This window comes from Chionomys nivalis, chromosome 4, assembly GCF_950005125.1.
Source record: "Chionomys nivalis chromosome 4, mChiNiv1.1, whole genome shotgun sequence".
NCBI lineage: Eukaryota > Metazoa > Chordata > Mammalia > Rodentia > Cricetidae > Chionomys > Chionomys nivalis.
In genome coordinates this window covers 97,366,987-97,379,195 of record NC_080089.1, presented here as the reverse complement: position 1 = coordinate 97,379,195, position 12,209 = coordinate 97,366,987, and the positions used below count along the sequence as shown (strand labels likewise).

The 12,209-nt window shown below is 36.8% G+C and overlaps 1 protein-coding gene across 1 annotated transcript in view; it reads right to left on the bottom strand.

The window, feature by feature from the left end:
• The window catches only part of Stag1 (STAG1 cohesin complex component), a 327,633-nt gene that overhangs the window by 76,366 nt on the left and 239,058 nt on the right, over nt 1-12,209 (bottom strand). Inside the window, exon 14 of the mRNA XM_057766709.1 lies at nt 4,066-4,180. Coding sequence (XP_057622692.1) covers nt 4,066-4,180 — 115 coding nt within the window. The remainder of the gene's footprint in view (nt 1-4,065; nt 4,181-12,209) is intronic.

Genomic DNA, 12,209 nt, shown 5'->3' with positions numbered 1-12,209 from the left:
AGTTACAGAGTATCAAACTACACTCAAAGGAGAGAGGAGAAAAAGCTAACCATTGGTATATTATACAGAAGGCCATATGTGAAGACAAAGAACAACAGAGGCCAAAAGTGACTAAAACAGTGGTGATAAATGTTCACAGGAAGCTAACCTGCCCATCAGAGCAAACGCTAATGTCAGCATAGGATCACTAAGTACGTGGCTGAGTACTGCAGTATTAGTTAAGGTTTTACGTGGCAATATAATTTTTTCCAGTTAAGTGATCTTGGTTTGCACTGATTACAAGGTGACTGGATCAGTTTGTCTTTTAAAATGCTATAACTGAGCTGAAAGATGAACTGAGAGACTTTAACAGCTCCATACTTCAGTGATGGTGTATAATTGACTCTGAATATATAGTTCAGCCAAAATCCAAATGCCCTTTTACATTCCTTTTAGCAACAGTGTAAACACTTTTGTAACTTGCTGTAACAGTGTACGTATTTAAATAACATTCCTTAATTTGAAACTGGAGTTCATTTTCATTGAGAATATACCCTTCTATGTTATAAAGAAGACCTGGAACCTATTTTGCCATCTTCTATATTATAGGACCTATAAAAATCACACTGATTGGGAAAAGGCAGTTGAAATAGGAGACATCAATATTATTTTAATCAGACACCTATTCAGTTATTCAGAAGTTCTATCTTCATGACAGAGCCCAAGGTCCTGAGAGGCAGAGAGACATGCATCAGTGAAGTATCATGGCCAAAATGTGCTTGGGATGATACCAAAGTTGTTCTTATTAAGTTGTACTGCAAAATCTGTCACATGAGCCGGGCGATGTGGTGGCGCACGCCTTTAATCCCAGCACTCGGGAGGCAGAGGCAGGCGGATCTCTGTGAGTTCGAGACCAGCCTGGTCTACAGAGCTAGTCCCAGGACAGGCTCCAAAGCCACAGAGAAACCCTGTCTCGGAAAAAAAAAAAAAAAATCTGTCACATGATGCATAGCTTTATTGGCAACGTTTGTTTCCATATAGATGTGCCTGTGGTGGTGAATAAATTGTCAAGCCTGTTCTGCAGGTAACCAGACTGACTTAGGAGCCACATATCCACCAAGTATCTTTCCTATCCCCCTGGAAAATTCAAATCCACCATTCAAACCACTGGTTCACAGCAGTAGGTGAAGGGCAAAGCTTGCAGGCAATACCTAATGGAAGGAAACATCACCTACCAGACTGTCCAGTCCTCCTCCCTAAAAAGATCCAGGGCTCCTGTCTGCATATAGGACATCTGTGATCCATTTACTGAGGGAACCAGGTCAAGATTTAAAAGACTCCCAGAAAATCACCTTGAGAGGGGATGACCTAAGGCTGTTCCAGTGGCGGTACCAACAGGGCTGCCACCTGCATTAGTGCTCTCATGATGAATGAGCTTATGTTTGCAACGGATGCCATGACTCCTTTCTGCAAAAGCATTTGGAGGTTTATGGCACACAGAGGCCAAGGAAACAATGTGGCAGGTTAGCTCATCCAGGAGGATTGGCCTAAAGAGGTGTGTTTCCCTGTGAGATCAGTATTTTCTCAGAGACTACTTTGGCTGTCACAGGTTAGTTGAAAGAAAGTGACAATAAATATAACCCTTATTTTCAGGGTCAGAATTATCAGAATTCTGTGTGACCAAGCTTAGGACCTACTGGTACAGCTCCTGTGTTTCTGATAGAAACAGCTTCACTAAGGTAAGCAGAATAAGCTGTAGCTTGGTACTTCCAAGACCTACCCGCCCCCAGGGAACTCTTTAGTAACTCATCTGCATTATTGATTCTTTCAGCATAATCTCCTACAATTGACGGCTGCTTAATAATTGGCCTCATACAGGGAATCCAAGTTCTCACAGAGAATGGCAATAATACTCTACTTGGGGTACTCACAATATAGTCCTGATGACAAATACCTCTTGGACAGATTGATTTACTTTGGTCTGAATTAGATCAAGCAATGTGTACTCTGCTAATTGTTTCATCTGATATCATACCATCCAATGGCCTGCAACAGCTTTGGAAAAGAATAAACACCTACCTCAGTCAAATATTTAGCTCTGCCAGAACCTGAGCAATGTTTGCTTGAGATGCAAGAAGAATCACGATATTCAACTTCTCTATTTTAACATGGGATCCTTGTACTTCACAAAAAAGACTGACTTTTTTGGTTGCCTTCCTTCCTTCCTTCCTTCCTTCCTTCCTTCCTTCCTTCCTTCCTTCCTTCCTTCCTCCCTCCCTCCCTCCCTCCCTCCCTCCCTCCCTCCCTCCCTCCCTCCCTCCCTCCCTCCCTCTTCAACATTTTAGGCCTTCTCTGAGAAATTAGTTTGTTATTCCTCTGGGCAATATTATGGCTCTCCAGACAGCACAGTGACAGGTAGAATGGATACTTCTTCAGTAGCATATTATAATAGTTGGAGTCTTAGTGTGACAATTCCAGAAATTTCTTTAGGATGTCTACTGCTCAAACACCACTGCTGAGCTGACATGGTTGTCCAGGAGATAATGCTGGGAAGAAGAAGGGTGGAGTCACCTGGAGACTCCAGGGATGCAGAGCAAACAGTATGAGCTTTACAAAGTAAAGTTAATTGATGAGGAATGCCGTTCTGTATATTGTGAATATGTCTGATTACCACTGGTTAATAAAGAAGCCATTTTTGCCTATGGCAGGGCAGAACATAGCTAGCATGAAAGTCAAACTGAATACAGGGAGAGAGAAGGTGAAGTCGAGGGAGATGTCAGCAGTCATCAAAGAAGCAAGATGTGAGGTAACAAGTCAGGAGCCTTGTGGTAAAATATACAATAGAAATTTAAATTTAAAATAATAGAAATTTAACTTAAAAGAGCTAGCTAATAATAAGCCTGAGTCTTCGGCTAAGTAATTATAATTAATAGAAGCCTCTAAGTGTTTATTTGGGGAACTAGTGAGCAGGAAAGAAACCTCCATTTACAGAAAACAGAGTCACATAAAAGAACAAAGATTAAAAGATATGGGTCAATTTAAGTTATAAGAACTAGTTAGAAATGAGCCTAAGCTATTGGGCAAATTTTCATAATTAATAAGAAATTTCCATGTGGTTATTTGGGAGCTGGCAAGCGGGACAGAAAAATCCACCCACAACTTTTTGTTTTGTTTCTGTGTCCCTCATTCTATTTATTTGCTTTGCACTTTTTTCATCTTAGTTTTTATATAGGTGTCTTTTTCCCTTTTCATTTTTACAGAATAGTTATAGTGCTGTCAAATTTGAATATTTATAAAATTATTTGGGTTTCTCTTCTTCTCAGACAGTTTCTATATTCCAGGTACAATTAAGCCTCAATTTAAAAAAGTTTCTTATTCCCTCCTCTTTCGTGGTACTGAACTAGATAGAGTCTGAAACATGAGACAAGGGGCTCATCACTGAGCTGAATTCACCCAGGGCTCTTTGCATTTTTTTAAAAAATTCTAAGATAGAGTCAAACTCGCACAGGCTGGTCTTGAATTCACACTGTAGTGTATTCAGGCTATTAAATTTGTGATCTACCTAAACACCTCCTCTCATTAACTTTGGATTAGAAGTTTGTGCAACCATGTCTGCCTTGACTTTTAATTTTCTTAACTTCTTTTGCAATTCCATTTTCATTCATTTCTAAACTAAATAGTTCATTCATTCATGGTTTCCTTAATATTAGTTCATTCTTTAATCAACATCATGCCAGTAGTAGGAAATAAAGATTAAAATATCAAAGGACATTACAGTAACAAATGAAACTGTCTTCAAAAACAGATATGTTGTAAGCGCTAAGTAAAAAGAGAAATTCAACATAAAAAAGGAAAACTTAAAAATGTAGAACTGGCATTCTGAAACAGTGTAAAACTTTAAACTTACTAGTCTCTATTTAGTGATGATACACCCTACATGTATATTCAGAATTACTCATAAAAATCAAAGTATGAAGCAATTCATAAAGGTAACTTTGCAAGAAAAACACTTGTTTTCATGACTGAAATCGCTTACAATGAATCCAAAGATGGAAGGAAAGAAGAGTAAACTAAAATCCTTCTTACCTCACTTTCAAGAAAGAAAAGAACAAGCATCCTAATGAGGTTCCCATTTGGACTGTTCCTTCCTCTCCTCTTTGCTAATGCTTCCTCTGCTTGTGGATCGTGTCTGCTAAACAGCCTGGGGGCGGGGGTGCGAAACAACACAAACTCACATGAATACAAATTTCAATACTTTTTCAAAACACACATAATTCACTGCTGAAAAAAGAATCTGAAAAGATTACCAATCTAATTCAATACAACTCATGTCCTTTTAGTTTTTCAGACAGGGTGAAGCTCAACTTGTCCTTGAATTATTGTTCAACCTCAACTTTTCTACTGTTGAGCCTTCAGTCATGTGCTACCATGCCTGGTTTTTAAAAGTTATCAAAAATGGTCAGATTAAAAATATCTTACACAGTTCAACATGAGGAAATGTTTTTAGTGACGAAGACTAAATACTTAAAGGCGTATTAAAAATGCAAGCACTACTATTAATCTATGATTGATACTACAGTATGTAATTTCAATAAAGTTTCTTTCTTAAAATTTTCATTTATTTATTTATTTATTAAAGATTTCTGCCTCCTCCCCGCCACTGCCTCCCATTTTCCTCCCCCAATAAAAGTTTCTTAAATATTTATTTATATTGTAAATGCATTTAACAAAAGGCTGAGTAATAAGCAAAAATCTATTTTAATATTTATGTCTCTTGTATTCTCCAATGGTTATTACCTATTATTTAGAGACAGTATTCTTAAGTCCAACCATTTATAAAATTATATAAGTACTATATCTCTAAAAAATATCTTTCAGTAACAAAAACTTCTAAATACGGCTAAGAAGGAAAGGAAGTTTAAAGCTGCCATATAGATTTGTAGGGACTGCTCTAAGGCCAGTGGATGTAGCAGTGAACATGGAACTGGATCTCAGGAAGAAATTGTATTCAGTGCAGCAGTGTTCAACCTGTGGACTGTGGCCTCTTTGGGGGCTGAACAACCTGTGGACTGTGGCCTCTTTGGGGGCTGAACAACCTGGGGACTGTGGCCTCTTTGGGGGTTGAACAACCTTTTCACAGGGGTCTTGTATCAGACATTCTGCGTATCAGATATTAACATCATGATTCATTACAATAACAAAATTACAGTTATGAAGTAGCAACTAAAATAATTTTATGGCTGGGGTCACCGCAACATGAAGAACTGTATTAAAGGGTTACAGCATTAGGAAGGTTGAGAAACACTGCTCTAGTGGATGGAAATAGGATATATCATCTCAGATATTTTACAGAAAAATAAGGAAATAGCGACAAGCAAATAACATATGCAAGTCTATGTTTCAAATGAAGAGCTAAGTAATGGAGAGGTGTTTTTTTGGGGGTAGTTTTCCAACAAGTGATAAGGTAATAGTCCTTGGTAACTGAAATGTACTAAATTATTCACATAAGGTTCTGAAAAAATAGATGAAATTTATAATGTTAAAAATGTAGACTTCTGAGACCTCTGACAGGGCTAGTTTTCCTTACCTCCCCATCGCTGTTTTCTTCACAGCTAGACAGATCTAGCCCAGGTCCCATTTCCATTGCCCCAGTCTAGCTTGACCTTTCTTGACTGCACTACAAATCATCTCCAGGCTTCTGCCAGTGTAGCGACGTAAATGAACGGCAGACGGAAATTATAATAAAATATTCAGCTTTAATTAGGGAAAGACTCACAGAACCGAAGTTCCAGCGGAGAACAGAAAAACAGAAGGGGCGGCTGGGAGCACGCCCACAATCTTCTTCATAAGTAAAAAATATCCTCGGGGGACCCCGCCCCCTGCTAGCAAGGTGATTGGCTGGGTCTCCCCTTCATCCCAGGACCCTCCCTACCTGTTCTCCAACCCACAGACCTTGACATGCCATTTCTACACAGTCAGATCTACTGGCTACCACAAGGTTAGACTAGGAAGCACATCCTAATACATCAGACAAATCCCCTCGGCCCACCTCACTTCATTCCACCCAAGTCATTTCCAACCTCTAGGCCCAACCTGATTCACATTTTCTCTTCTGCTCTGACTTGATCTCTCCATATCAGACTAAACTAAAAAGTTCACACGAACAAACCTTATGCCCCAAACACCAAAAATATGAAAATCAAACCAGTATCTCCTCTCCAAAACCTACCATTCCTGTAGAAATATTTGTCAATGAGAATTTCTGAGATGAACTCCAGGACCCACAATTTAAAAGAACAATCATAAACTTCAAACAATAATTCAAAGAGTGAAAAGGCTCAATGAAATTTAGGAGAAAGAACAACTGATCGGCGACCAAGAAAACACAAACATATGGCTGATGGAAATGACTACAACAATCTAACACTTGAGAATGGAATTCAATAAGGAGAGAGACATACTCAAGTGGAATAAAAGAATGCCTGTAACTTAACTAGAAAACTCAAGGGAAAGTCTTACAAGTAGAACAAATCAAGAAGACAGAATATCAGGACTTGAAAATAAAAGTAGGATGTAGCTCATATAAGCAAGGGATATGAAAAAAATTAAAACCATAAAAAAGGGACATAAAGGAAATATGAGACGCCATAGGAAAAAAACAAACCTTTGATTATAGGAATAGATGAGAAAGAAGAATTGCAACAACAACAACAACAAAAAAAAAAACAGTTTCAAACTAAAGACACCCCACAAAGTTAAAAGAACCATAGAGAGGCCGGGCGGTGGTGGCACACGCCTTTAATCCCAGCACTCGGGAGGCAGAGACAGGTGGATCTCTGTGAGTTCGAGACCAGCCTGGTCTACAAGAGCTAGTTCCAGGACAGGCTCCAAAAACCACAGAGAAACCCTGTCTCAAAAAAAAAAAAAAAAGAGAACCATAGAGAACCATGAAATAGATAACTACCAAAAAGAAAATCCTATGTAAAACACAAAAGGTACATAATAAAGTGGATTGAAAGCTACAAGAGAAACAAAACAAAAACAATGCAAGTCATATATAAATAAAAATCCATCAGAATAACAGCTGAATTCTCAATGAAAAATTTGAAAGCCAGGAGAACGTGGCACAAGGCATTTCGAGAACTAAAAGGCTAAGAAAGCCAGTCTAAACTAACAGACCTAGTAAAACTATCTGTCATTATTGAAGGATAAAAACTTTTCAAGATATAAATAGCCTAAATCAATTTATATTTGAGAAACAAAATCTAAAGACAATACAAGAAGCAATACTTCGGGATAAAGAGAGGAATGAGTATAGCAGAGAGACTGTGAAAAGAAATACAAAGGCGTAATTATTAAAAACAAAGCACTGGGGCTGGAGACATGCTTCAGTGGTTAAGGGCACTGGATGCTCTTCCAGAGGTTCTGAGTTCAATTCCCAGCAACCACATGGTGGCTCACAAACATTTGTAATGAGATCTGGTGTCCTCTTCTGACCTGCAAGCATACATTCAGGCAGAACACTGTGTGTGTCTGTGTGTGTGTGTGTGTGTGTGTGTGTGTATATATATATATAAAATAAATCTTTAAAACAAGAAACCCCCAAACACTCCAGTAAATACTATAAAGAATACAAACACCACTACCAAAAATCAACAAATAATAAGCAAAATTTGCACACACATTTCAATAACTTTAAATATAAATGGTCTCAACTCTTGAATCAAAAGACAGAGGCCGGCTGAAAGAAACAAGAAACAAAATCCACCTATTCACAAGAAACACATCTTTGCTTTAAAGACAGGAATTTCCTTAGAATAAAGGAACGGACCAAAGTACTACAAATGGGACCAGAAAGCAAACAGGTGTCAGGATCAAATATCAGATAGAATAAGACTTCAAACTAAATCTAATCAGAAAAGGTAAAGATGGACACTTCATTCATTCTATTCCAGGGAACAGTTAACAAAAATATTACTATTTAAACATATATGTACCAAACTCTGGGGTACCCAATTTCATAAAACAAGTACTGCTGGATTTAAAGGCAAAGATTAAAATCAATCAGCTAATATTAGATGATTTCAATACCCCACTTCCTCCAATAGATAGGTAGGTCATCTGGACAATAAAATAGAGAAACATTAGAATTAATAGACAGCATACACCAAGTGAACTTTGCATATATCTACAGAATATTCCATGCAAATACCAAAGAATACACATTCTACTCAACAGCATACATAAACTGCTCTAAATATACCAGCTCTAAAATACACCACACCATGGAATACAAAGCAAATGATTAAAATATCATAAAGATCGAAACCACTCCTTGTATCCTTTCTAACTACAATGCAATAAAGCTTAAAATTGACATTAAACAGAACTCAAGTAAACAAACAAATTCATGGAGATTAAATAACTCATTACTAAATAGTGAATGTGTCAAACAAGAAATCAAAAAAGAAATAAAAAATGAACTAAATAAAAACAAAAACACAACAAAAATCTCTGGGCCATACTGAATACAGTCCTACAAGGCAAATGTATAGCTTTAAGAACCTACATTAAAAAATCAGAAAACAAAAACAAACAAAACAAAAAAAATCAGAAAAAGCACAAATAAGCGATTTATGATGCAACTAAAAATTTTGGAAAAAACAAGAGTAATCCATATACAAATCCAGTCAACAGCAAGAAAAATGGAGCAGAAATCTATGAAACAGAAACAAAGAGAAAAACAAAAGGAATCAATAAATCTAACACCTGGTTGTTCAAGAAGATAAATAAGACTGATAGGCCCTTAGGCTCAACTAAGGTTCTGTTTGCGGACCCAAGCAAACAGAACCAGAAATGAACAGGAAAACATCAGATCAACCATCAAAGAAATTAAATTCTTATATGGTACAATATTAAAAACTTAGGATCCATTAACCTGGAAAACGTAAAAGAAATGGATGAATTTCTAGATTCAGCCAATCCTCCAAAATTAACCCAAAAAGTCAACAACCTAAAGACTCATAGCAAATGAGGAGATTGAAATAGTAACAAAAGGCCTTCCAGTTAACAAAAGTCAAGGCAAGAGGGATTCACAGTAGAATTCTAGCCGACTTTCAAAAATTTAGCCAATCCTTCTTAAACGGGGAAGGCGGGCATGCAGATTCCTTCTAAGAAGCCAGTATCACTCTAATACCAAAACCAGGAAAAGGCACACCAACAAAAATAAAACCACAGGTCAGTATCCTTGATGAATATAGAGTAAAAAAATGCTCAATTGAATAACTGCAAACAAAATACAGACACACATTAAAAAAAAAGATTATAAAACATTACCATACTGATTTTAATCCCTGCAATGCAGGGAAGTTCCAACATATACAAATTAATAAATGAAACAAACCACATAAATGGACTTAAAGACAAAAATCACATAATTATCTCAATAGATGCAGAAAATGTCTGACAAAAATGAACATGTCATCATGGTAAAGTTTTAGAAAATGTAGTGCCAGAGGGAACATACTTCACATAATAAAAGCGTGTCTTTGTCTCTCCCTCCCTCTCCTTCCCCTCCCTGCCTCTCTCATCCTAAAAGGGAAAAATTCAGGAACTTGATTGAGATCACTACTATCTTTACTTCTTTTCAAATGTGCTCAAAGTACTTATTGAAAGAGGCAAGAGAAGGGAATTAAAGTGATACAAACAGGGAAAGAGCACAAACGATTACTATCTGCAGAGGATATGCTACTATTCATTAAAGATCCAAAAAATGCTACCAGAAAATTTCTAGAAACAATAAATTCAGCAATTTGACATGATACAGAGATCAAGAGTTTTCTATACACCAAACAACAAACACTTGGGAAGGAAAACATGGATATGCTCCCATTCACAATAGCATCAAAGAAAATAAACATCCAGAATAAAACTAACCAAGGATGCAAAAGATCTCTACATTGAAAATTTTAACTTCTGAAGAAAGAGATAGAGATACTATAAAATATCTCATGCTCATGGATTCTTAGAATTAATATTGTGAAAATGACCATTTTATCAAAAGCTAGTTATAGAGTCAATATAATTCCAATCAAAATTCCCATCTCATTCATCAAAAAATAGAAAAAAAAATCTGTTTTAGAATTCATATGGAACCACAGAAGACCCCAGATAGCCAAAATCTTTCTGAGTAAAGAAAGATGACCAGCCAAGATCTTAAGATATATCACAGAGTCATGGTAATAAAATCTATGTTACTGTTACAAACACAGACATGTAGACCAATGGAACAAAATTTAAAATCCAAACATGGAGTATACATAATTTCAGCTATTTAATATTTGGCAAAGATGACAAAAATATGCTGGATAAAAGAAAACACCTTCAGCAAATGGTGCTGTGAAAACTGGATGGCCACAAGCAGAAAAATGATACTAAACCAACTATATCTATCACTGCATAAAAACTAATTTCAAATGGATCAAAAACCTAAATGTGAAACCTCAAATTCTGAAATGGCTAGAAGAAAACCCTACAGGAAAGGTGTAGTGGCATTTCATTTGTACTTTAGTAAATAAAGCTTGCTTGAAAACCATAATACAAAACACACACTTCTCAGTCATATAGGTCAGGCAGTGATAGCACACACCTTTAATCCCAGCAGCCACACTAGTAAGCCACAGAGACACAGAGGCCGGGTGGTGACCGTAAATGACTTTAATCCCAGCACTGGAGAGGAATATAAGGCAGGATGAGACAGGAAATCACTTTCTTTCAGTCTGAAGATTTCATAGATGTAAGAGTTCTCTAGTACCTTGGCTGCTTTGCTTTTGTGATCTTCAGGTTGAACCCCAATAAGTGTCTCTGGGTTTTTATTAATCATGCCACAGAAAGGACTTTCTTTTTCTCTTTTTGTTTTTTTCAAAACAGAGTTTCATAGCTTTGTCACCTGTCCTGGAACTCATGCCAGAGATCTGCACGCCTCTGCTTCCTGAGTGTTGGCATTAAAGGAATGCACCACCACCACCTGGCCAGAAAGAACTTCTGAATAGGGCTTCATTTGTCCTAGAATTAGGGCAACAGTTGATCAGTGGGACTTGATAAAACTAAAAATCCTCTTCACAGATAAACAATCAATTGGGTGAAGAGGAAGCTTACAGAATTGGAATAAAAATTGGAGTTTAAAAAAAAAAGAGAGAGAGAGAGCAAGAGAGAGAGAGAGATTCATTTGAAAAACTGGCCTGGGATTTCAGCAGAGAGAATTTCAAAAAGAAAAAATAAATGCCTAAGAAATATCTCAAAAAAAAAAATGCTCACCATTCCTAGCAATTAGGGAAATGCAAATCAAAACAATTTTGAAACTTCATCTCACCCCAGTCAGAATGATAAAGATCAACAGAACAACTGACAACAAATACTCAGTGTTAGTGGAGCTGCAAACTATGGATATCAGTATGGAGAATCCTCAAAAAGCTAAAAATAAATCTATCCTATGTCCCAGGACTACCACTCCTTGGCCTATATCCAAAGGTTTCTACACCACACTCCACAGATATTTGCTCAGCTATGTTTACTGTTGCTCTAACTTACAAAAGCTAAGAAATCAAAACAACCTAAATGTCTTCCAATTGACAAATGGATAATAAAAATAAGGTACATATACACTATGGAACACTATTAAACAATAAAGAGAAATGAAATTGCAAAATTTGAAGGCAAATGTATGGAACTAGAAAAGTTTATATTGAGCGAGGTAACCCAGACCCAGAAAGATAAATGTCACATATTCTTTCCCATTCTAGGTTCCCAACTACAAATTTTCAACTGTAATGATCTATCCTGGAGTAATATAGAAAACAGGAAAGTAAAAGGGAGTAGTGCTGAGGGAGGGGATGAGAGAGCAATAGAGAGAGGGAGAGAAGGGTACAAGAGATCTGTCAGGGGAAGTGGGAAAAAAGGGAGAGTTCTAATGAAGGAGAGGGAAAGAACGTAAGTTCAGAAAAAGAGGAAGAAGGATAAAATAAAAGTAAGAATGTCTGAGAAAAAGTCATAATGAATTATACTACTAACAAATAACAACAAAACCCTGGAATACACTTAAGTATGTGTATAAATAGATATACATAGTTTAGATGAATTTTACAACACTCCCTCTAAGAGTCAAAGGTTACCAAACAAAAATCCCAACAATAAGCTTGAGAAGTCCTCTTTTTGCTTTTGTTGTTAGTCAA